This window comes from Molossus molossus, unplaced genomic scaffold (assembly GCF_014108415.1).
Source record: "Molossus molossus isolate mMolMol1 unplaced genomic scaffold, mMolMol1.p scaffold_m16_p_3, whole genome shotgun sequence".
Taxonomy (NCBI): Eukaryota; Metazoa; Chordata; class Mammalia; order Chiroptera; family Molossidae; genus Molossus; species Molossus molossus.
This window is the reverse complement of record NW_023425366.1, coordinates 84,116,117-84,142,847: the sequence shown is the minus strand read 5'-3', so window position 1 is coordinate 84,142,847 and position 26,731 is coordinate 84,116,117. Positions and strand designations below refer to the sequence as shown.

General features: G+C 43.9%; 1 protein-coding gene across 3 annotated transcripts in view; it reads left to right on the top strand.

Moving 5' to 3' along the window:
* SEMA6A (semaphorin 6A) overlaps positions 1-26,731 on the top strand; it is a 125,329-nt gene that overhangs the window by 56,515 nt on the left and 42,083 nt on the right. For 2 of the 3 annotated variants that reach the window (XM_036279797.1, XM_036279799.1), the window contains exons 2-9: positions 9,155-9,292; positions 11,711-11,828; positions 16,096-16,156; positions 17,128-17,190; positions 17,874-17,975; positions 22,031-22,121; positions 25,067-25,186; positions 25,850-25,938. In XM_036279797.1, coding sequence (XP_036135690.1) covers positions 9,193-9,292; positions 11,711-11,828; positions 16,096-16,156; positions 17,128-17,190; positions 17,874-17,975; positions 22,031-22,121; positions 25,067-25,186; positions 25,850-25,938 — 744 coding nt within the window. In that variant the 5' untranslated portion in view covers positions 9,155-9,192. Of the gene's footprint in view, positions 1-9,154; positions 9,293-11,710; positions 11,829-16,095; positions 16,157-17,127; positions 17,191-17,873; positions 17,976-22,030; positions 22,122-25,066; positions 25,187-25,849; positions 25,939-26,731 lie in introns of those variants that run through there. The other variant, XM_036279798.1, reaches the window with a different exon arrangement.

Genomic DNA, 26,731 nt, shown 5'->3' with positions numbered 1-26,731 from the left:
TTTTCCCCAGCTCTGTCTGTATCAGCGTCTAGCACAGAGCCAGCTCCCAGCAGAAAGCAGGGGATCGGTGAGATGGAAATCAGGCAATGGAAGTAATGAGCGTCGGGCAGCACGCCAGGGAGAAATGAATGAGTCTTGGCGTCCTTGCCGAAAGCAGCATGAGGCAGGGACGGAGCTCGGTGGAGGAGTCAGGCGTCTTCAGTCGCTGCTTAGCTTTGCCGCCTTTGGACTGTGCCACGTTTCCAAGTGAGCCGACTTCTCAGGACCTCGGTCTCCTTAACAGTGGAACAAAGGGGGTATTTGTTTCTGCCTTTGCAGCAGATGTTTGAGTTCAGCAAATCACGAAAGTTGAAAAAGGTGGAGGTGGCAGAAAGCTGGGCTGTGACCTCAACAGGCAGGGTTAGGACTACGGTCTCTTTGAGATCAGGATCATTTGCCACAGTGTTTTCAGGCCTGCTAAGACCATGGCTGTAACTCAGAGCCCTAGACAGTCATTATCTGAAATATCCAAGCAAAGTACCTTAAATACACTGGCTCAAGAACTGGGGGTGTGGGTGATGTGCGGGGGGTGTTGGTAGAGAGGGAGAAAACTGTCGTAACAAAGCATCACCTGAAACACAAGACTTGCCTTCTCCCCTCAAAAGATAACAGATTTACAACCAACCTTAATTTTTCCAAAAATAATTTTTTTCTAAATGTACTTCTAAATTCACAGCTATTTCCCTGCTCCTTTGTGATGGTGGTTTTAGATCTAAAATGGAACATCAATTATACACAGTCGATATTTATTATACTCCACTGAATGCCGTCCTTCTCCAGAACGGGTTGAAGTTAGGTCTGTGGCATTTCCCTTTCCTCCGAAATGGGTCCTTTTATGTCTCTGCTAATGGCTGAGAAGAGGAGGAGAGAAAGACGAGATGCTTTATTAAGAGGCTAAAGCTATTTTTCTCACTTGCATGAACCTTATATCTTCATGCAATATCACCAAACAGGTGGCCAGCGTGGTCCCCGAAGACTATCCAATAAAGGTTGCAACCAAAATCAGCGGGCCCAAGTTGTTTCGATTCCCTCTGGGAAGCATTCTTCGGTGGCCCAGCCATGCATCCGGCGGACAGCAGCGTCCGCTCACTGCTCCAGCCCTGGAAACAGGGCTAACTGTCCAGGCCAGTGACGGACAGCTGCTGTTTAAACACTGTAATTCCTGAAACGTTCCTTTGGTGCAAGACGAATCAGCAGTTACTCAGGGCCAGTTCAGACCTCTGTGAGACAGCTCTCCAAGTTCAGCGAGCTGGATTTTTTGCACAAACAGCTGCTCTCCCTCCTCTGTCCGGGCAGAGGTTTCTTACTCTCACTCGAGGAGTGTCCGAACCAGTTTATCGTGTCAGCTAGTGAAGCGGGGAGCCTTGTTCTTATGCTGTTCGAGATGACGGATCGACTCGAAGACATTACTATTAAGGAGGCTGTAAGTGGGCGAGTGGTTTTACTTAACACAGTGGTGCCACGAGATAATCAATTCCTCCTAAAACTGTGGTTGAGAAGCATTTGCATCTTTCCCATCACCTTAAGCTTGTAATCGTGGGGCCATCGAGTGGAATGAGCCTTGCATGCCTACATGTTTGCAAGTCACTGTGGACGCCTTTTAAAGATTTTTATTACTGAAGCCATTAGGGACGTTCAGCCACTCTGTCCACGTAAGCATAGATGCAGCCACCTGTATGCAACCATTATCTTAAGTGCAGTTTCTATTGATGCCAGCCTCTCTTCCCAACCCTCCTTCTGGTCCCCGTTCTTTGATGTACTGGGAAGCACATAAACTTTGGCATCACAGAGACCTGGATTTGCACCTTGGTTTTTCCTTTCTATAGTTGGGCTGCGAATATTGACTCTGTGCTGTCTGGACATGTGTAACCACTCTGAACCTCGGTTTCCTTGTGTGCGCAATGGAGAGAACAAGGCCTGTCTCTCTGGGTTGCTGTGACGTTAAATAGCGTAATATGCTAATGTACCTTGCACACAGCACCTCCACGTCCACCTGTCCTTTCTCCACTTCCAAACTCATTCTTTTCCTCTGCATTTGTGTGAGCACTGTGTTTCACATTTTAAAAGTCACACACACTGCGTTATGCCACGCTGAGACAGCCTCTCCTCCCTCGCCAGCTGCCCACCTCCAGAGGCGGGAAGTTGGTGACCTCAAGGAGGAAGGGGGAAGGAGAAGGAGGAGAGGGCTGCTTCTTCACGGAAGAAAACTAAGGCAGTGCCCCCTGCACCAGTGACAGTCCGGGGCCAACCTGAGAATTTCTTAAGGAATTCCAAGAAAAGCTATCAAAAGGCAATTTTTAGTGTCTCAACTGACAAACGTATTTTGAGGGCTACAGTTATTACGTAGATTATTTCACAACCAATCTAGAGATCACCGACCCACTCCGAGGATGGAATGAGGCTCAGGGAGTTTCAGCACTTTGCCTGCGGTCCCAGCGAGTCCATAGGACAGAGGAATTCAAACCCCGTGTTTCTCCCCTTTGCTCCTTCTGCTACCTTCTATTTATTAGCAGTTGTGATTTCAGGTAGGAACTTTTAGACCGATTTTGATTCAGATTTATAATGACAAACACTCTGTAAAGGCGAAGACAAGGAGGTCAGAAAGCTGGAGCTGTACAAATGAAAATGTCACCCTAGTGTAAACACAACAGTGCCAAATGGGATGAAACGGTAACAATGGTGGCCAGGTTAGAACTTCCTGTGGGACTTAAACTTTGTCCTGGTGCTGAAACTAAGGCAGTGCCACGTGCTGGATTTCCCGGCTCTAGCGGGAGGAACTGTCCACAACTCCCACGCTGTGCCAGAGCCGCCCGCTGACAGCCACCGTGAAGTGTCTGAGCTGTGCCGTCCCTCGTGTTTGCCACATACAGTGCCACTTACTCACTGGTACACTGACTACCTCTAGAGTTTCCTAGCCAGGTGCGATTTTAGGGGCAACCAGGAAAGAATGCAGAAAAGAAATCAGCCCGGTTCTCTTCGGAAAGAGCGCTCAGCAGGTGCGTGGAGCTCTTTCTGCCCAACTGCTGCCATCACGCCAGAGCGTGCCCGAGACAACCAGAGCCAGAGCCCAGCCCGTTTCCCACGCTGTGGCGTTCCCTGGCCACTCTGCCTCAACTCCCGATCCTCTGCCCAGCCCCACACCTCCAGGGGGTGTCCTGCTCAGGGTCCCCGTCCTGCCTCATCACCATCACACACCCACTCCCTTTGTCACTGGAGCACAGCCACTTAGAGTTGTACAGTCTCAGGGCCCAGCGAGGTTTGTAGGGCTTTACATTTTATATCCTTTCAATTCACCGGTGAGGGACCCAGGAGCCAGTGAAGCTACACGGCTTGTCTGGAGTCACACTGTTAGCAAACCCGTCTTTCTATTAAGGACAGTGTGAATTATTGATTACCTTTAAAGCTTCCCATGATGGCAGTAGAAAATGCAGTTTTTTGTTGTGTTTTTTTTAAATCCTCACCTGAGGATATGTTTTTATTGATTGCATTGGGGGAGGAAGGGAAAGAGAGAGAAACATCTATTGGTTGCCTCCTGTACACACCCTGACAGGGAATCGAACCTTCAACCTTTTTGTTCAGGAGAGGACACTCCAACCAACTGAGCCACCCAAACAAGGCTAAAAATGTGTTTTTTAAGAGAATTACTGAAACGTGGTAGTGATTTGCCTTATGAAGTGCCACTACTATGCTTTCCTTTTTATTTCTAGGCCACACTTATCAAGAGCATTCTGTCCTTGCTAGTTTCCAGGTAAATTATTTTTCTCACCATTCTCCACTTATTAACATGTTCACTGGATGGAAGTATTCTGGAAGACGCTGTTGCTGTACCAAATCAGACACAACTTGTACTGATACAGCACAGTGAAAGTCCTCGTGCACTGATACATTTTTTTGCTGCAGCTGGATATGTAGTCTGTGTGGAGCAGCCCAACTGGGTCTTTAACACAAGCAACGTCCATTCACCTGTGTGCAAAGACACTGGTCCCAGCAGGTGCACCTGCTAAGACTAGCGCACAGCATCTTGCACGTGCCAGGGAGGCGAGGGCACACCTCAGGGCAGCAGTGTGGGTGTGCTTTTCCGGAGTGGCATGAAGGCTGCCCTCCGAGCTTTCAGGGGCCAGGCAGGTAGGTTAGGGAATGAGAAAGGTTTCCTAAGACAATGGAAAGAGGCGGGAGAGGGCCGGCCCCACTGCTTTGGCACCCCTGCCCAGCTCCGGAGTGCAGGCGTGTGTGTGCGGTGTTGCTCAGCAAAGCCAGAGCTCTGATTTTGTTTTTTTTAAGAAGCCGGAAATCTGGAGTTGTATGTTAAAACTCCCTTTTGACCCCCTCCTAAATGCTAGCAACTAATTTAGATTTTTTTTTTTTGTTCTCTGTGAGCCAGCTTTGGCCACGTCCTACCAGTTTTGTGAGTCCAAGTAGAATTTTCCGGGGTAGGTAGGATCGGGGGATACTTGGGCAGAGAACTGACCCAGGGCCGGGGTAAGCCTGAGTGGTACGCTGGCTGGGTCTCCCAGCCCTAGTGACTCTTATGAGATTAACCTGATAAATCAGAAGTAAGATGTGGCCATTTGTGACCTCATTCTCTGACTTTGTAGTCATTTCCAGTTGTTAGAGGTGGTCTCTGTGCCCCCAATTCTTGTCTTGCTTGTGGGAAGGAATTCAAACAAGAGACAGTACTAAATAGCAGCAAAGCACGCAAGAGTGTATTTGCAAGAAAAGGAAATACACTCAGATATAGTCCGAGCCGGCAGCTTAGCTGACCAAAGCCGAACCAAGTGCCCTGCTTATTTGGGTATTTGAGATTTTATACACCAGAGGTGGGTTGTGCAAAAAAAAAAAAAAAATCCTCCTCAGGTTTCAAGTCTTCCCCACTTGGAGGTTAAGCTGTCTGTTAGACCACATCCTAGAGGAGGTTTCAAGTTTCCCTCTTCCTCACTCTGCTATCTCTTGGTTAATTCTTATCACGTCTCCCAAGTCTTCTCCTTGATCTTAGCCATCTATCCTGGCTCATGTCTATCTAGCTACCTACTCTGACAGTTCTAGTGACATCCCCTTTGCTAATGCTTTGCTGACACAGTGACCTGCTATATGACAAGGTTATGGGGTGGGGGTGGGAGGGCAGGGTGGAATGGAAGCCCACTAATAAAAATATTTGTTCATTTTTAAAAACAATTATCAGCACAAACACAGTCACCGGATTTTCAAACACACCTTTTAGGCCCCTTTGTTTGGTCCTCGATCTGGAATACCTGAAGGCTAGCTCCCTGGCCTTGTGCCAGGTCCATGTACTCTGGCAGCCAACAATCACGCCGTTTGTGCGTCGCAGTTCTATTATTCAGTGTGGTCTCTGGAACTGTAGGGGGAAATGACAGGAAAGAATTTTTTCCAGGGCTCAGAGTGTGTACAAAAGTCAACACAGTTCTTGCCCATCTGACTCAGAGTCAAGTTATATAATTAATTTTATATGAACCCAAATAGATCTAATAAATTCACCAACAGATGCCTATTAAAATTAAGGACTTTCTTAAGGTTCTCCATGAATTTTGTGGGTTAGGAAAGAGTGGGATTATATTACTTTGTAATAACGGTGTATTTTACAAAGGGCATTTCTCTTCAGGCTAAGAATAGTGGAAGGTTGAGTCAATTGGATGGAAAATTCAGGCATAATAAGCTTATTTCTGAAGTAAATGACTTACTTTTGTTTCGAATCCTCATATTGACAGTCTTCCCATTATCTCATTTTCTGGATAGCTGCTTTAGTCTAAGTCATATTTAGCCTCTATAAGCACAGCCACAGAGAGGGAAACGAACAGACGTCTGCAGCTGCCTAAACACGTTTTGAGGTAGCACTTCTAAAGTTCCACAGATTTCTGAAACAATCTTTAACTGCAGCAGCCCAACTAGCTCAAGATTTTGAAACTCCGTGGGAAGTCCTTGCTTGTTTTTGTTATCCTGGCCAGTGCAAGTCTGTATCGCTGTGGTCTTAGTGGGGAGACCCAGCCTATGTTCTGCAAGATGGAAAATAACAAGATGGAACTGGGATCTCTCCACAAAGTAATCACAAGAAAATATATTGTGATTATATAGACAATATATTTACGAGGGTTAGAGCCCAAAGCTGTGTAGGAAGGGAACACTACATCAAAACCTCGGCTGAAGAAAACTGGAAAGTGTTCGTGTGGACCAGCCAAGATTAACTGTTCCTGCCAGAACACCCTCACCCATATGATGTACATGTTAACAACCTGATGGTATGATGATAGAAAGACACATAAAACAGCTATTTTTCCTGGCATAGAGCCCTACTGTAAACCTGGAGATATTTAAATTACCCATCTAAGCCATGATTCTGGCTATGTGTAGAGATTAAAAGAAGCCATTGAAATGTATAATAGATTTCTTCTGCATGCGGTGCTCTTCCTGACAGCCTCTGTGGTTGAAAATGTGGCCTCTGATTAGCCTGTAGGACATTTGCACAGAAATTAATGCAATTGCGGAAGGGTAGATATTCATTTGTCATGTCAAGAAAAATTAATTTTTAAAAGTATACGTATAGCCCTGGCCGGTTTGGCTCAGTGATTAGCATGTTGACCCAATGACCAAAGAGTCATGGGTTTGATTCCAGTCAAGGGCACACACCTTGGTTGCAGTTCGGTCCCTGTCCCTGGTCAGGGTTGAGCAGGAGGCAACCAATCGGTAAGTCTCTCTCACATCAATGTCTCTCTCTGTCTCTCTCTGTCTCTCTCTCTGTCTCTCTGTGTCTCTCTCTCTCTCTCACTTTCTCTCTCTCTCTTTCTCTTTCTGTGTGTGTGTGGGGGGGTCTCCCCCCCCACTCTGTTTGAAGATAAATGGACAAATGTCCTTGGGTGAGGGTTAAAAACAAAAAGTATAAGTATATTCCCAAAGATTTCTAAAGAAAAGAGAATCAGTCTTTTGAGTCTCTATTATTCTCCATCACATGCTGCCAACTCTCTGAAGTAATATGCTTCTGTATATTCTGTGATACTGCTCTTGAGCCCTTGGTAAATGTTTCCACTTCCTTTTCCTCATACTTTCTCATCTAAAATGTAACAGCTGACTGGTGTCTGGTTTATGTTTTACTTAACTCTTATTATTGATTTTACCTCTTTAATATTATACTGAAAAGGAACCATGAGAAGCAAGTAAGGGCACCTCAGAGCTTCTTCACTTTGGGATCGGATTCTCCAGAATAGGAAGAACTGGCGAATGAATGAATGAATGAATGAATGAATGAACAAATGAACGAACAAATGAACTTTTGCTTTTAACCTGTCTATAAATACATGTTTATGTCTCTTGGTAACGGGTCACCCTTTTGAATAAGTAATCATTTAAAGTTTAATTTTAATCTACACATCAGAGCTAAAGATATGGAATTGCTTGGGCTATTTTTTCAGCCTCTCTTTCTCTTTGATTTTCAAGATAAAGCAAATTAATTAATGTGCTCTTTTCAACTGAAAAAATGATTAAGACCCAGCTGTGTCTGTAAAATTATAAGTTGCAGTGCAACACAAGGGACTTGTTAATGCTTTTTTTGGCATGAAAAAGAGAGACAAAGGTATCTTATATTAAGTGGTGTTCTAAAAAGCATAAGTTAGCAGTTTGTTACTAAGTTTGACCTTTCTACACACAAATCTTAAATGATTGATGGACTAATGTAAAATAGCTTTGCTCAAAAGAGATCATCGTTGGCAGGCTACTTCTAAGGCTTTACCACTCTGGAGAGATGAAAAGATATCTCATTTTACATTAATTTCCCTGATAGATCAACACTTATTTGAAATATGCCTCAGAACCGTGCGATATTTACTGTTTTAATAGTCTTCTTTCACCATATCCAGCTGCTCAACATGGAATGGTTTTTAATTCTAAGATTTAGGAGAAATTTTCTACCCATAAAGAGCATCTTTAGGAAAATGCAGATGGACAAACAGTATATCTGGCATTTTTATTAGCTACTATCCATTGCAAGGTAGTATGTCAGACTAAAATGTACAACAGAGATAAGCTTTTTTAAAATCAACACTACCACTTCAGGATGTGGCTTCCGAGTCTCCCTTGAGTATTCTTCAGAGTCTGAAAAGAACCATTTACTTCTTTTTAATCATAGATTATGTAATTTTATATATGTCTAAGGTCACTATAGAATTACCGTAGAATTATACAAACCAGGAGTGAAAAATCTCAACTAAAGGGCCAAGCAGGTCATGGAAGTAGTGAATGGGACCAGTTATAAGTGTGGGGGTGGGGGTGGGGGTGAGGGGTAGGGGTGCGGTACTTGAGAGGAACTGTCATTTAGGTCAATATGAAAGATATTCTGATTTATATAAATAAGGTTAGAAATCTCCTAATTTTTCAATATTTCCAACTACAAATTTTTTTTTTTATCGTCACCCAAGGACATTTTTGCATTTATCTTCAGATAGAGCGGGAGGGAGAGAGGGAGGAAGAGAGAGAGAAAAACATCGATGTGAGAAAGACACATCGAATGATTGCCTCCCACATGACCCCAACCGGAGCCGGGGACAAACTGCAACTGAGGTGCGTGCCCTTAGCACCTCATAGGGAACCAAACCTGGGACTCTCTGGTCTGCAGGCCGATGCTCTAACCGCTGAGACAAACTGGCCAGGCCCCAACTACAAATTTTGAAAGATCCTGGGCTGGCTAACCAAAACATGTCTGAGGGCTGGCATGCTTCTGTAAACCTGCTGAGAAGAAAAATTATTTACCTTAAAAAAAACAAAAGTGTTTTCAGTTGTCCACATTTTAGGGAATGCAGTTTCATAATTATGAAATGGCCACCTACAATGTCCGAGTATAGGCTCTGGACAAAGGAACTACGGCTGTGTGTCGCGTGTTTGGGAGAAGCTTTGCAGAAGGGCTCAGATGCCTGGGGAAGGGGGTGTGCAGTGGGCAACGGATGGGTACAGGTTTCTTAGGTAAAACACAAGAATCAGTGAATTCACAATGGCAGAGATGTGAAGCAGAGACCTCTTTTCTCTTAAAGTTATATTCAAGGCCATTTCATTCAATGGAGTAGAATAAAGCTGACTTGCAAAAAAAAAAAAAAAATCCTTCTTTGCTCTTTGGCAGGGTGAAGTAGAGGAATAAAGTCTCCCCGCTGAACTACTATGAGGTCAGAAGCCTTGCTGCTATATTTCACACTGCTACACATTGCTGGGGCTGGTTTCCCAGAAGATTCTGAGCCAATCAGTATTTCGCATGGCAACTGTAAGTACCCACAACCCCACTCTCTCCTTTTGCGGGCACTGTAGCCTGCATCAACCAGTAAAACAAAAACATTAAAACTTTAGCCCAGCTGGTGTGGCTCAGTGGTTGAATGATGACCCTCGCACCAAGAGGTCGCCGGTTCGATTCCCAGTCAGGGCCCATGCCCAGGTTGTGGGCCTGATCCCCAGTAGGGGGCATGCAGGAGGCAGCCAGTCAATGTTCTCTCTCATCGATGTTTCTCTCTCTCTTCCCCCTTCCTTCCTCTCTCCTCTAAAAATCAATAAAGAAAAAAAACTAAAAAAAAACTTTAGTGAAATAGGAGACTTGTTAGTCATTTCTAACTTGTGTAGGTGGCAAAGTTCATCCAAGTCTAGTCACGTCGGCAGGGTGCCTGTTTTCTAGCTCCGTTAAACGTGTTTGTGGGACAAACACGTGTGAGGATTTGGAACGTCCTCAGTACTTTTGACGAGGTCTCAGTTACTACACGGAGGCTATGACGGTGCCTGCACACCAGCTGGGGGAGAGTATCGCTCTCACCTGGGTGTTACCAGGACTGCATATTTTCATAAGTAATTAATAGATGAACATTGTTACAAGATAAGAACAGAAGATAGTGAGACTGCTTTGGAGTACTTTAGAGACAAAATTTAACTCTTTATAGACTTAGAAGTTATAGCATTGCTACATTTAAGTGGAGTGAATTTTAATTCAGAGGGTCTATCTTAACTGTTTATACACCTTTTCTTTGGTCTGCTTCATTGTCAAAGGCAGAAAGCAACATGAATAAGAATTCAGTCGACTTCTCAGAGGAAGAAAGTTTTACCTGTGGATGGGATGGCACAGCCCGTTTACTCCTCCTTCTTTTCCTTCCCCCCAAAAGACAAAATATTTTATCACAGTAAAGCTGAAAGAGACCATTTCCCCCAAATACCTCTTTTCCCAGTAATTATCCCAGAACAAACAGTGAATGAACCACACCAAAGGTGTTTAGCACTGACAGGGAATACTAACAAGATCCATGAATGCCCAGCTTTCTGCCGGTTGCCCTGGGTTGAACAAGGTAATTTCACGTGATGGTGAGGTGGCCAGACTGATACATGAAACAGAGAACAAAAATCAGAGTATGAATAAGGCCAAATTATGGAGTTCAAGATCATCATTCTTGAAGTGACATAGTCCACCTAATTCAAGGTACCAAGCCTTAATAACCATTTCTGTATCTCCATTAGAGATGGGTGTACAGAAAAGACCCCAGCCCAGATGTGCTGCTGAAAAGCCTACTTCAGTGAGCACTAATCCTATATAGTACAGTGTCATGATAATGCTTTAGCAAGCTCCCTGATGAATGGCTAAATGAAATTTCAGAGCGGTGGAGGGAAAAGCATGAGATAATCCCATACTAACGCTTAATTGTGAGTAAAATAGTTGTGGCTCTTGAGTAAGATGCCCACTGTGCGTCATGCCCAGATACTACAGTCTAAAGTGAGGGGTCTGGGCAAAAATCTGCGAATGGTTTTCGAGTCATTATATCCCCTCCGCCCAAAACAAGAGACTTTTAAACGTGACTCATCTTTCTTTCCTCCTTAGTTTCTCTGGAAGAATGCCCATGCTCTGGCGTTTGTAGGTTTAAAGGCAGAGATATTTTTTAGATGTACATATTTCTAACAGTCAGATATCACTACAAATCGCCCACCGTCAACCAAACAGAGCTGGAAGGAAGGGGAGACCGGCTCACCGACCCTCCGAGTCGGGGAAATTCCAGATCACCTGACTGGCCACACTCAGTTTGACCCTGTCCTGTCAAAGCACCCATTTCTGTGAGATCAGCCCATTGCTTAACTCGAGAGCGAACTTCCCACAGTTCCTAGAATGCCAACCAACCTCGCAGGGCCGCCTTCAATGGCAGATTATTCCAACTGGACGCCTGTGGAGACTGTATTTTTCTTCTGGCTCCTGGTCGAGGGCTCTCGCCTCCAGACCACATTGCCTTTGTGGTGATTGATGGGAAGGCTGCTTTGAAATAGTTTTGTCCCGAGACAAGATCTTTGGCAGACTGCCCCTCAGGCTTAGCACTCTAAAGAAGATGAAAAGAAAACGGGGGGAAAAAAGAGCACCTTCATGAGAAGGGTTCACTTGCAAGTTTAAGCCCCAGGAAGAAGGACAAGTCAGAAACGGTGACACAGAGATATAAAGCCAGGCTTATTATCATCTGGAAATGGAAGTGTAACTCGATCATCCTTAAACAGCCCTCTTCTGTCATAATTTTCCCTAAAATAACAGCCTCGTCGGAGGTGGAAGAGGGTGGCCTGGTCTGACTTAAGTATGGCTTTGTGCTGTGGAAGCCCCCTCTCTCCGCGCAATGTCAACTTTTGGCTTGATTTCCTTTTCCGCCTCTTGCTCCATCTCCTCTTTTCACAGATACAAAACAGTATCCGGTGTTTGTGGGCCACAAGCCAGGACGGAACAGCACGCAGAGGCACAGACTGGACATCCAGATGATCATGACCATGAACAGAACCCTCTACATTGCTGCCAGGTGAGTGACCTGGTCCTCAATCTGCTTTCCAAGCGTCCGAAGGCCCTACGATGTAAATGCCTGTAAATGTAAATCCTTTTAAAGATCATGACATTTCCAGAGTGTTCTTTAATTGAAAGGCTACTCTAGTTTGTCAAGCAATTATTCTTCGAGATTTTCTGTGCCTCTTGGACTTTATGTGGATGTAGATAGAAATAAGTGCCTATTTTGGAGTTTAGACTCAAGTAATCCAAAGTTTTTCTTGAACATGCAAATATTTACTCAAGCACCTAGTAGAGTGTCTTTCTCCCTGATGTTTGTTTTTTGTTTGTTTTTTTTTTTTATCCTCACCCGAGGACATTTTTACATTCATGTTCAGATAGAGGAGGAGGGAGAAAGGGAGGAAGAAAGAGAGAGAGAAACATCGATGTGAGAGAGGCACATCGAGTGGTCGCCACCCACACGACCCCAACCAGGGCCAAGGACAAACTGAAACTGAGGTACATGCCCTTAGCGGGAATCGAACCTGGGACTCTCTGGTCCACAGGCTGACATTCTAACTGCTGAGCCAAACCCGCCAGGGCTTGTTTTTTAAATTAAGTTAAAGGTGTAAACATGTATGATTATATATAGTGTGTGTGTATTAAACCTATTTGTATTTCTGCAGTGAATATATAGTGTATGTCATTACTTTGACAGAATGGCAGTAGCACCCAAAGAGTCATTGATTTGGATCTAGTAAGAAAATATTCACCCACTAGGGAAATGACTTTTAAAACACCGTGTCTTAAGGCTGAATGGCATGGTAAGAATACTGCCTAAACAGGCATCACATGGATTGAGGCTTTTGTTTTAATTCCACTCTTAATTTACCTGGAATATTTCTCTGGCAATAGACTCCTCTGTCAAATGAGAAGTTGGAATAGATTATCTTAATGAAGTCTCTTGAGATTCTGACAATGTATGATCCCCCTTTTTGGGGTGTGTAGTTCACTCAAAATAATTCTAAATGAGCAGCGACAAGGAGCACCATCTTGTGGGATTCCACTGTGCTCTTACTGAATCTAGAATGATTAATCATCTCAACTGGGAGAAAGAAACATTGTGTTTGTGGTACTTGTCTGGCTGCGAGCATAGGGAAAGAACAGGTAAACAACAGCAGTGGTTAATTCTTTTATAGGACATAGATTTTCTGAAATGACAAGCTGTGCAACATTTAAAAAGAAACAAACCATTGGCAAGATGAAAATATCCTGCAAGTACCCCACATTTGGTCACAGGGAACAATGCCCAAACACCTTTTAAAATTTTCAGTTCACAAAACTATATAGTACATACTACTTGTTATGTGCCATATAAATTGCAAATATAATCGTAAGTTCTTTATAAATGTTAATTCATTTCATCGTGGAAAGAAAAAAAAAAAACCCCTATGAGAAGGAGATATTACCATATTACTATCCCCATGTCTTATGGGAGGAAACCAAAGTACAAAGAGGTAAAATGACTGGGTCAAAATGACGCAGCAGGATTTGAACCAGAATGGTCTTGCTTTAGAGCCTGGGTCGCTCCTCCCTGTGCTGTGCAGCTTACTGAGCAGTAGAGGTGGTAACATTTGTCCTGGGAATAACTTTCTAATAGCTGTTGGCCCAAGAACATATTCGTTGTATGTTCATTAAAAAGCATTTCAATGAGGTCCTCAGTAACCACCTGTGTGGGAGAATATTAGTTCCCTCTTAAATGTCATTTTTTGTTTCCTAAATGTAGCAGGGCTGGAAGACTACACTTGTATCCAATTATCTAAAGGCTGGTCAAAACAAATGATAAACATTGGATCTGTGAGAAATAGGTCGACTCAAGAATCTTTTATGAATGGTTCACTTTGCAGTGGAGTCTCCAGAGGGAAAACTGGTTTGACGGATTGCCCGAACTTAATAGGGACCATTATTCCAGCTTGTTAAAACCAAGTTTTATCCTAATCCCTTACCCCATGGAGAGGAGAAAGGGGAAGTGGACAAGAAAAAAGGAGAAACACATTCGATTTTTTAAAGCTATGAAATAGAGTCGCCTTTTGTTAGAGGTGAAATTTGCAATACCCTGGCGCTGACGAGATGCTTTCCGCGCTATACATCCACTTCCCTTCAGCACACGCCCCTGGAAGAGTCCTCGGGAGTTCCGAAGATGCCATAGTTAGCGTCTCTCCTCCCACTTCAATTTCACATTTTCCATCTTTGCTCTGAGAGATCCAGGTTCCTAGGCAGCAAGTGACAGGATCGAGAGTTAAATCCTTGCCCTAGGCTCAAGCCATGGCAACACAATTCAGTGGTACTTCCTGGCGTGGGGAAGAGGAAGTCCTCGGGTTAAGTCAGTTTGTGTTCTAATAACTTAATTCAGGGAGAGCAGCGTCTGAGCCGCACAGCAGTGGAGGGTGTACTCACTGGGGTTGGGAGCAACCTCTGACCCTGGTCTGTTTCTGTGTGCTGGGCAATGTGATCGCTTGGATGTTGGGAAAGATTGCCATTGTCCAAAAGGAGCCTTCATTCACAGACTGTATTTCTAAAAGGCTGCTTAGTTCTTCTAGAATCTGGACAATGGGTGTCAGCCATCGGAAGCGCCACCCAGAACCCCGGGACTGAGTGAGGCTTGATGGCAAGAACCCCTTTCAATTCTGTTTTATTATTATCCAGTTTGTAAATTCTTTTCTCCCCTTTAATCTCTAAAATGCTAATTAACATAAACAGGCCATGCCAGAAGTGGGCACTCCAAGAGCTTCCTGAGGAATTGCCAATGCATATTAATCAGCTGTTAATTTACAATTCATATATTCAGTTCCTATTTAAAGTTCTGAGGATAAGCAGGGCAAGAGAAACCTGAAGTCATATCAACCCTGATACCAGAGTAATAGGCAATTCCATTCCAATAATGAGCCTGACTCACAGCACCACCAATAAAGTCAAACAAGTAATAAAGGAATGCAATAAAACGGCCTTGAAATGAACGGGCAGGGCGATTCTGGCTCCCTACTAAAGTTTGAAGAACTTCCCAATTCAGCAATTACAAAACAGGCTGCCCATTCTCCCCCTTACACCCCCTCCACCCCACCCCCGTCTCTCTGTCTCTCTCTTCCGTAGCAGGCAAGGAAATTTTCTAAGCAAACTGCCTTGCCCTCTGCTTTTATTTGCACATGAGAGAGCCTGTTTTTACTTTTATTTTTATCTATTGTACATGCCCTGAAAGTGGTAGCAAACAGATTTCAAAAAAAAAAAAAAAAAAATTGGGGGGAAAATTGGAGTAAATCCTGACAGATAATTCCTTTCTTTTCTCCCCTGCCCCCTTTCTTTTAAGTAATCCGGGGCTTGAAAGTCTGCATAGAAGCCTTGAGGTCTTGGTTTAAAGCTGTGGGTAATTTTCCAGCCCCAGGACTTCCTGCATTTTAGAAAAAGTCAATGTTATTTCAAAGGAAAATGAGCTGTTTTGCTTTCCCTCACCAGCCCCTCATCTCCCCAGTTGAGTGTAGTTCTTTTCTTTTCTTTCTTCTGAATTCCAGACAAAAACACCCTTGTACTCAGCTCAAACAGAAGGGGATGTTTAAATATAGCCCCACACCTGAGCTGATTCCGTTCCTCCCCTTCCAAGGGGAGATTGGCAGCAAGTCACAAAGACAACCGAGTTCTCAGCAAAACAGGAAGGTGAACAGAAGCAAGAAATGTAAACTTCAGCTCAAGTACATTTTAGGCCTTAATTGGCCATCATTGTGTGAAGAAAAGACTGGCTTCTGGAAATAGTTTTCCCTTTATCATCTTCCATCTTGTCAATCACATCACCAAAGCCAAGGCCGAGAGATGGAGACGAATGTGAAGTTAGCTTTCTGTTGGCCCCCTTGATGAACCGATGTGGCGTGTTGAATACCAAGTGCCGGGTACATGTTTTTGAAGATGCTGAAATGTGAACCCATCTGTGTTCCAGTTTGGGGGTCAATTTGTCTTTCACAGTCCTCTCTCCTGAACTGCAACAGAGAGAGGTGATCGTTCTGACATGAGAGAGACTACAGGAGAGTGTCCATAAGAGGTGTCCCACAGCTGGGCGCCGCCATGTCCCAAGGTGCTGACTGTGCTCTGGCGCCAGCTCTTGGAAACAGAACTCTTCCCTTTCCTTGTACATGGATGTCTTGTTTTTTAATAGCAGAATATGGATTTATCTGCCTCGAGTGAGATATATACTCGTTCAGGAGAAAATAACTGTCTTGATGCTTATGTTTGACCTTGTATTAATTTCTTTTTGTTCATAGGGACCATATTTATACTGTTGATATAGACACATCACACACAGAAGAAATTTATTGTAGCAAAGTAAGTAGTTTTGAAACCATCTTTCTGAAATGAAGGACCTTTGGATGATTCTTGAAGAGAACTTGTATTTTAAATGCATTGATGGAGAGGATATAGCTAATAATAATTTAGAACATTTTGTGAGATCATAATGTGGGGTAAGTTAGGGCTTAATACATGTTCAGAAACAGTTATATTTGTCATATATTATTCACCAAATATGTGAGCAGATATACTTTGGAGTCTTAGGTCATTCTTATAATCCTTCAATAAAATATTGCCATGTTTGTCCAGGAAAATATCAGTTTTTGTATGGAGAAGTTTGTCCCACAAATGTTTAAATGTTATGTTTTCATGTCTTGCAGTATTAAGTTTGATTTGACTGTTGTGGTCAGGAATTCAATCATCACCCGTTTCAGACAGACATGAAGTATAGCCTGTGCTCCCCTGATGTCTCCACATGAGGTGTTTTAGTTAATAAAACCTGCCGTGGAACTAGACGATCCCTTTAGTCCATGAACTTATGTGGAGTGTGACCTGAATTAAATCTTTGTCCACCTAAAGTGAATGTCTCTTTTATTTTTAAGAAAATAACTTCCATGTTTTAAGGAAAAAGCCTGCTTTCTGAAAATTGATTTATCAACTGAAAGGCAAAGCAATGACATGTATTATATCCAAATGAGCATGATTTAGCAAGTTAATTTGGATATTTTATGTGAAATTTCCACAGCTGTTTATTCTTCCTTTCCCACCATCTTTATCTCAAAGAGAAGATCGTTCTGTAGTTTAATGAATACATAGGAGTTCAAAATTAAATGAACATTTCCATCTTTAATCTTTTGTTGTTATGGTGAATTAATCATGGAGAAAGGGTGTGGAAAGCTTTCAATAAATATATGTTCAGCCTCTAGTCTCCCCAAGGGAACTCTTACTTCTAAAATCAAATGCAACAATCTCTGGGCTCTAATTGATTTCTTTCTTGATCCCTGCAGAAACTGACATGGAAATCTAGACAAGCTGATGTAGACACATGCAGAATGAAGGGAAAACATAAGGTAGGCAATTTTCATTTCTCCTGCAGCTGCCACTTCGGGTTAAGGTTTTGACTGTTATCTCCAGCCATAGACCGTGATGTGGAAGGGGTAATGCTAGTCCCTTTTCTGCCAGTAACTGCTTTTTCCATCAACTTATTGAAGGCTTTAATTTGCAAAAATAGTTTGCATTTAATGTGATGAAACACCGCGACAGCTGCTAGGGCTGCATCATGAACTACTTAGGGGCACTGGGGATTATGGACACAAAGCTGGCTGCCCGCTCTTTTAATGCAGTCTCTAGTAGCCCACCTCACAGCCCAGCACCCTCAGGGATTCTGCAGAACAGCTCAGAAAAGGCTGCTGCGGACGTCCAGGGGTTGTGTCTTTGGTCACAGAACAACGGAAAAACACATTTCAGCTTGGAGCCTTGTATATCAAGAAACCTTACGGCATCTGGCATTAAAATTAGTATGATGGGAAATTGCCAATTCCAGGCTTGCCTTCCTTTTGTGACTTAAACACAGACTCTTTGCCATGTTTTTATTTACTCTTCTAAAGGCAATTGTTGTTATCAATATCATCTTTCGGTAAACATGGGGAGGAGCTCAACCTTTTAACCTGACTGTCCAGATCATGGCACCCAGTGAAGAATGGTTCTCTGTGTGGAATGGACTAATTACAAAAGAATTTGCATTCTTTTTCAGGATGAGTGTCACAACTTTATTAAAGTTATTCTAAAGAAAAACGATGATACTTTGTTTGTCTGCGGAACTAATGCCTTCAACCCTTCCTGCAGAAACTATAAGGTACGGGCAATTTTGTTTGTTGGAAGCACATGCCCTGGAGGTATTTTATAATTTACTGTGATCGTACCTGCAGCAACCTAAGAGGGGTAATTCAATACCACCTGGGCTCCTCTCACTTGTTGGACTTAATGTATTGTTCCACATGAGTGATCCTGAGCAAGCTTCTAAGCTTCCTGTTAGTTCAGGATTGATTGACGCGTCTTTAAAGAGTTAGTCTCTGTGCAACCCTATTCTTCATTGTTCCGAACACCAGCATACTTACCACATACCATGTGGATTTCCTCTCTCTCCCTTTCTCTTTCTCCCTCCCACCTTTCTGAGCACAGAAACACACTTATGTATTTTGAGTCATTCCTGTTTTTAAAAGGATCTCAAAAGCAGACCATTGGAGATTGTAGACTTTCCTCTAGGTAAAAATTTCAAGAACACAGGAATGTAATTCCATTTAGCACTCCACTTACTTAACCATGGCCTTACCTACCTTGGCCTTTGTGCAAGGCGGCAGGTAGGTGCAAAATGTAAGGTCACCAAAACAATTCAGTAATCAAGATAAATGATATAGTTAAAAACCTACATCAATGCAAAAACATACTATCATAAAATATCAACATTTTAAATAACGACAGGACCCACGCAGCTTCGCATGAAGGCAGCAGGTCCAGTTCCACATTTACTCTAGCCAGTAAACAGCACACGGCTGAAGTTTCGACTTTAATTCTGCCACTTGATATTGCATTGCTGTTTGTCATTGTTTAGGGCTCATTAAGATGGATGCTTCCAACAAATCCCAACGAATTCCCTAGCTGGAAAGCTATCTTTTATGGCAATTTCAGACCCATACATGTTCCGTTCCCCGAGGCACCTCGCTTATGGCGATACCTTCACCTTTCACTTGTTCTAGCCTCACCTGCTGAGACTTGTTCCAGGAGCAGGAGCCTCTCAGAATCCAGACAAGATGTTCTTCCTACACAGTCCCCATCGCTATGCCTAGCATGGTGAACAGTCGTGAGAACCTTTGGCGTCGATCAGAAAAGGGTTCTTTCAGACTCAGGGCACAGGAGAACTTCGATGATTCTATGGGGACATACTGCATTTGGCTTCAGAGAGAATGGATAGCCTCTCTCCTAAGAGCTTTTTATCAACAGATCAGGGCCAGAGATTCACAGCAAAAACAATGACCAGTCTTCCACTGAAAATCCCAGACCCCGTGGTGCAGAAGCATCAAGTTGATTAGACTCAGTTGAGGGTGACACATTTTTGGTCTCTGCCTCTGCTCCATGCCCTTATTGGTATAGTTTTTATAACAAAAGAAGGCTGAATGTGTTGGAAAGATTATGGCCCCAAATAAGATTATCTGGGGAAGAATTCTGAAGGCTACCCACTATAAATCTAAATGTACACTCCATACCTTTCCCTCCCGTGCTCAAACCTCTTGAACTTTTGTAAACGTCAGGCTGGTGCTCAGTATAATTACCTGTACCCTGCGGTGATTCAATTTCCCAGGGGCTGCTGTCAAGTCTGAGACTTGAAGACTAATGCAAAGATTAGTTCTTACTTCACGAAAAGAGGATTTCACCGCGGCATTGTTTCGTCTTTGCACCCTCCATACTCACACACCAATCTATTAATCCTTCACTGCTTCCTGCCTTTGACGCGCTGGGCTGCGGCCACCGTCTTCGAAGCTGCACATTGCTCCCCAGCGGCAGGATTACAGGTGCACGCCGCGGAGAAGGGCGCCTCTGTGCCATCGCGGTGTGCTGAGCATCACTCTGAACACCTGCCGGACCGCAGACGGCCAAGTCTGTCCCAGTTCAACGGGAAGGTCTCGCGGAAATAAAATACCAGAGAAAGACTTTCATGAACATGTGCTGGGGGGAAAAGAATACATGTGCTTTAAAGGGTGTCTGACTTGAACATCTTCCTCCTAAAAATATGTGGTTTGAACGCAGCCGCTTTGTGATGCTCAGCGGCAGTTTAAACAAAATGGTTACTGGTAGGAAAGGCGGGTCGCATCCCTGAGATGGTTTCTGGAGGTTGAGGCCAAAAGACCTCAGTGACTGGTTCACACTACCAGCTGCTCAGTGAGAACCGCGCTCTCCCTCCGCGCGGTGACTCCGAGCACCTGGCTCAGCCACGAAGGCCTTTCCGCGGACCCTTGCTCAGCAGCAGTGCTCGTTTTCTCGTCTGCGGTCAAACCATGCAACTGCCAGATGCTACAAAAAAATACCCTAACACTGTAGAGAAGATTGAGTCACAGAGGGGCATAAAAACATTCATGATGCGGAGGGGGTTCTTTTATGGGCTCTATGGTTCTGAGATTTAAATGCTGGGGAGATCCCACGGTGTGAGGAAGAAGACCACGAGGTGGAAGGCTGAAACCACTGAACGTCCTGGACAAGGCAGGCCAACCTCTGACTACTGTGAGTGGCTGCCCAATAGCAGTCCATCTCCTGCGCACGACCCAGTCGAGTGTTGGTCAGTGACAGAGGTTTTGTTCAGTGAGGTCATACAGGAGGCCAAGCTCCATCCTGCTCACACCTCTGCCATCTCCTAGGGGTCTTGGAATTGTCCACGGGCTCCTCTGTGTTTAGGGGAGAATGTGGGAGAAGAACAGGAATAGAAGACCCTGGACGGTTTTTAGGGCATGAGCTAGCGGTGGTGCACAGTCTTACGCTCACGTTCCATTGGCCAGGGCTCAGTCAGGTGATCGCACCTTGGATGGAAGCAGAGCTCAGGTGGCCTTTTGCATCTGATTCAGAAACACGTCCAGCCTGAGATCAGGTAGTTGAGAGAGAGAGGCCCAGAAACTGAGGGGCTCACGCTGGTCAAGGCAGCGAGGGGTGGGGCTGCTATCTGACTTTGGTCTCCTAGTACCCAAACTAGGCCTTGTTCCTGTGTCCTGGAGGTTGGTAAATGTAGATTAGTGATATGGAGGAAAGAGAAATGGAACTTGGTGAACAGCTAGCAAGGCTCCGCCACACCTGCAGATGCCTGTGGGGCCAGGCAGGTAACGCAGCCGTGAGCAAGCAGGACGGGGCACATTCTGTGGGCGAAGGAGCCTTGGTACTGGACACCGCGTGCCTGTTGAAGGACATGGCAAGGGCGTCCATTACACAGCAATAGCTTGTTGCTGCCACTTGGGTAAGAAGGGCCTCGATTGACCTCCCCACCTGTTCAAAAGCAAGAAATCCAGGTTTTCGTGTGAAAACTCCCTATTTTAAAATAAAGCTCAGTTTCCCCTTCCTCCCTCCCTTTCTTTCTTCCTCCCTCCCTTCCTTCATCTTTTTTTAACATACTAAGATGGCCAAACAAAACTCACCAGCAATGTAGTAATAACCTTCAGGACACAGGAACAAGGCCTGGTTTGGGTACTAGGAGACCAAAGTCAGATAGCAGCCTCCCTCGCTGCCTTGACCAGTGTGAGGCCCTCAGTTTCTGGGCCTCTCTCTCTCTCAACTACCTGATCTCAGGCTGGGATGTGTTTCTGAAGCAAATGCAAAAGGCCACCTGAGCTCTGTTTCCATCCATGTTTAAGCACCTTGGCTGGTGCCACACTAGTCTTCCAGGTAGCCCAAGGAAGAACTCAGCATCTTCTCCTGGGATTTAACCCACCAAGGCAGGACTCCTCGGGCAAACCCAAACCAAAAACAGGTCGTTCCCTGCAGCGCTCATGACTCCACAGATAATTTGAGGGGAGTGAAGGAGAGTGGCAGATAAGTTGTCGCGGTGATTGCCTCAGAAATCCCTTCTCCAAGGAGAAGACACTTATTTCTAGGGCATTTTAGAAGGATATGGGAATCTCTTCATTGTAATGGTTAAGAGTCAAGCAGGCATGACTGAATTTCAGGCCCTTTTAGCTGTAGAACCTTGATCGAGTGACTTCTGCTCTCTTACCCTCAGTTTCCTCGTTTGAAACGAGTAGACTTATTGAAGAGGGTATCTGAAGATGCTTTGTGCCGTGAATATGAATCACTCAGCACACTGAGTACTTTGTAAATATTAGTTGCTATTCAGGTGAGTTGTTGCTCCTAATGAATTTCTATCATTTCCTTTAGATGGATACTTTGGAACCTTTGGGGGATGAATTTAGTGGAATGGCCAGGTGCCCTTATGATGCCAAACATGCCAACATTGCTCTGTTTGCAGGTGAGTGATCTGATTTCTTCTCATTGCATTTGCTTTTGCGTGTTCTGCTCGTCGCTGTAAACCTGCCCTGGGGGATTCGCAGAGTCACAGTCGTGCTTTATTTCCCTGGTGAACACTGTAATTAATGTCTTTTCCATTGGAAATTAGTGTGGAAATTGTACTTTTCTTTGCTTCTTCAAAGAAGTCTTTGCACACTTACTCATGTGTTTGTGCCTTCAGAAGAGGCTAAAACAGCTCTGCACTGAACATGGCATATCGGTTAGGGCCTGTTTGGGCCCAAATAATAGAAAATCCCACCTCAAACCACATGCAGGTGGATTATTTAAAATAAGGGTTGGTTTGATTCAACAACTCATTAATATCGTCCAGGATGCAGGTCCTTTTCATTTCTCTGCTCACTTTCATCTCCTTCTGAGAGAGCCCAGCTTCTCCCAGGTATACAGATGCTGCCAACCCCACGTAGGGCTACGTATCTCCTTGTCCACATATAGGAAGGAGAAGGAAAGATAAAAGGAAGTTTCTGGAGGCTCTCCCAGGGCTTCATACCCCCAAATTTCCAGCAAACATCTTCTCAAATATCACCAACCTGATCTAATGACAAGGTTGTAGTGGCCGAGGGGTTGTTGCTGGTCAGCTTAGGTTGACCCATACTCCCCATCCTCACACCTTCCTCCATCGCACAGGATATGGCGCGGCAGCAAATAAGCCATTGTTTTCAGACTGAGATTTTTGTAGATGAGTGTGCGTTTTACTTAGAAATTTGTTTAGGAATTCACTGCCCGCCGTGTGTATGGAGGTGGGTGTAGGAAAAGCGTCGATATGATAGGGATTGTTATAGCATGTAATAAATCAGGTAGCTATCATTTCCATTACAAAAGCTAAAAACGGGTACATCCTAGCCAGATGAGGAGCTTCAGGCCTTTGACTGTGAAACCAGATTAGCTCCTTGAACCTCACTCATCCTCAGCGTCATCCATTTGGGGTTCTGAATCTGAAGTCACAGAATGTAGAAACAGCGTGGCCAAGTTAAGGACCGTTGTCTTGGGTCCCCTGCCAAAGTCAGAGCACAGTAGTACTGGGAAGCAACGTTGTAAGGAACACAGTCTTGTAACAACTGTCAGCATGGGCAGGAGCAAGCCCAACAGAGGAGATGCTGGAGCACATCCCCAAATGCGTAACTTCCACTGTAGAACATTTCTGACGCTTGAACCTGTATTTGTGGGTACCGTGGAGGATGTGAGCTGCTGTGGAGTATTTAAATTTAACTGTAAAGTGAAGAGAGAATTTGTAGCCTGATGCAGAAAAGGGAGAATGGGCAAAGTATTCTCTCAAGCCAACTTTCCAGGGGCTCTATAAAGCCAGTCACGCGAGACGATTCTGTGATTGCCCCTCCCCTCCCCAAATAGGTGTTCACTGGAATGTTTGAAACCTCATTCAAGCTCAGCCCTTATTCATAGAAGACCCTTGCTGCAGCTGAATGGTTGTCATGTTATCACCAGAGTAGTGCTCTGTTCTACAAGGAAAGTCTGGTGAGCTATTCAGTATTGAATGTAAAACAAAAAGAGTACTGGAGAGTTGTCAGGAGGAACGAACACATGAAGGAACACACACATGCACGCACGCACGCATCACCTTCCTCCTGCCCCCCACTCCCCACTTATATCTATGTGACCTGAGGCTATGACTCAAGTTGTGACTTTTGTAGATATGTTTATCAACAGAAATGTTTGTTGTCTACAGTTCCAATCTAACCCAAACAGTCAACACTTACTAAACTATGGCTGTTATAACGCAGATACTAAGACAGCTTGAAACTTGAACCTGCACCAGAACCAATTTTAGTTAAATTTAAAGTCCAAAGGTAGACATTAAGAACGTTGCTCAGGTATGTTTGGATAAGCTTTTATAAACCATTATGCTTTTCTACAAGTGGGAGAGCTTAAAGAATACTATATTCTACATAAGCACATTGACATATAATTAATAAAGATATCTAATCCATTAAAAAGGAACCATTGTTAGTTAGAATGTAACTAACTAAGGAAGTCATTGTTAGTTGGAATGTAATTATCATCTGCTTTATTTAAATAGATTTTGCTATTCTAGACCATGCCGATTAATTATTTGTGTGCAGAATGTTTGCTAATCCAGGAAAATAATAAAATTTTTTAGGGATTAATCTTTAGTCTGATTTAGTCTCTGTTTTGCTTTGGACGGACCCTCAAGCCTATCTCCCCAACAGCATGAATTCATAAAGAAAGACAAGTTTCTGCTCAGTATCAGCCCTTCTCCCTTTTTCTTTTGCTTTGGCATCTTGTATGTCAGTATGTTTTCAAGTTTATGACTTCAAAAACACTGAAGTAAACATCTCTTTTTTTAGCTGGATTGGCAGGGTTTAGTTTCTCAGGCAAAGGGGAGCGGTGCCTCTCAGGATATAAGTAGCAGTTTAGTCGGCTCTTTGTGTACAAACCCCCTTCCTGAGCTCCCCTCACCTGCTCAGTCTGAGGAGTCCATATTTCTGCTTGCACTTCAACTTTCAGGTGATAAGTCAGTGTCTGTCTTTCCCTGGGACCCCAGCTAATCCAGTTACCACAGTGTGGTGGCAATAGCGGTGTCCGGGGGCTTTGGCCTGGAGATTTTAGTCCAGCACCATCTAATCAACTGCAGCAAACAACATTTTTCATTTACGCAGTTCCTGGAGCTGCTGCTGCTGCTTAGAAATTGCCGTGCAATTTAAAAATGAAAAATGTTTCATCTCTCATGATCCCAATTTACAATGGTTAGGAATGTGGGCCAAGTATTTTCCCAGAGACTCTTAGATTTTTCCCAGTTGTCCTATCTCATTTGCCTGATATAGGAAAGCAATCTGGGGTATGTCTCTATTATTCCCCCATGCCCACGGTCTTGCTCCCCAACGCCTTCGCCTCTTTCCTCTTTCTTCGAAGATGGAAAACTATACTCGGCCACAGTGACTGACTTCCTTGCCATCGATGCCGTTATTTACCGGAGTCTTGGAGACAGCCCAACCCTACGGACCGTCAAGCACGATTCAAAGTGGTTGAAAGGTGAACAAACAAAAGACAAAAAGAGGGGAGGTGGGGGAGAGACGTGCCTGGAGGGAGATTTAGAGTCCCGAAGGACCAGGCTGTAGTTTCATTTTAGTAATGGCTTCTGACAGACAGGAAGGTGCAAATTGCATCTTTTGCCTCCACTGATTTATTTACCTCCCTTTTTCACTTCCCACGAGTTTCTGGAATATTAACAAAACTACCAACGCTACTACAATAGAATACATTACATTCATCTTTTCCTGCCTCAAAGTCTCATTTCGGGGTCCCACATGAAAAGAATTGAACATTTCATTCATAAAAGGGAGCAGGGAATTGGAGGTGGTGGGGAACAGGAAAAAGGCTATTCATAACTCTGTATGAGTCAGGGTTGACGAGGAGCTGTGTACGAAATCCTTTCTGTAATATGGGCATTCCATTGTGGAAAATAAAATACAGATATGCAAAACTCAAGCAGGCTCCATTGTTGGTTGCAACCACTTCTGAAATGTGTACTCTGTAGGCTCCCTTGCATGTGTGAAGTCATTAGAAACGGTTAGTGTGAACCAAATGTCTCATGGCCCTACGCTTGTCATTATTAACATGTCACTGGTTGCAGCTGATTGAAATTCTTTTAACTGTGTGACTTGTCACCAATTAAAGTTCCCAATTTGTTCACAGAACCATACTTTGTCCAAGCAGTGGACTATGGAGACTATATTTACTTCTTCTTCAGGGAAATAGCAGTGGAATACAACACCATGGGAAAGGTAAGGAGGGGGGATGTCTCCCTTTTGGAGCAATGTTGTTATAAATTACCTAGAAATAGGAACCATAAATCTACTGACAAGATCATCATTTTGAGAAGATCCAAAGTTTGGTCAAAGTGAAATTGTCCTGCCTCAAAGCCCTAGATGCTTTATCAGAATAGCAACAGAGTACGGGGACATGTTTAAATATTTCTCTGGAAAATGTCATAAACAGATGTTTGGTGATTTCACACTGAGTTGCAAGTGTCTTGAGATGTAGTTTCCAGGTATCCTCAACAGTTTTCTCTTTCTAATGAGATGCTCCAGTCGCTATCCAGTGTCTTTAAGCAAACTGAGGGTCTTGAATTTTATCTTTATTGAAGAAAGCAAAAGAACACTGAGGGGATGTCCATTTCAGTGACTGTTACCAGAGAGCAGATGCAGGTCACTAAGTTGGAGGGCACAAATGCCATGCCAGGGTGGCTTACACAGTCAGAGGAATTCAGAGCATGAGATTCAAGGCCCAGAGGCAGCTGGTGAGGGAGCCAGAGATGGTGCATACAAAGTGTGCTTTTGTTTGAGGAAATAAAAAGCTAAGCAGTCCGTATGGAAATGAGTTTATGTGGCTGGGAGCTGATCCCCTGAAGGATTTATGGCTCTGTATTAAATGCCACAGCCTTATCTTTTAAAACATGCTGTTCCGATGCTGAGGTTTTCCTTTTTGTTGGTCCTGATTTTAGAAACATAGGATTAAATTAAGCACCTTGATGTTCTGTTTCTGTTTTCAAAGAAAGGGAAGTTCTACTAAGATCTC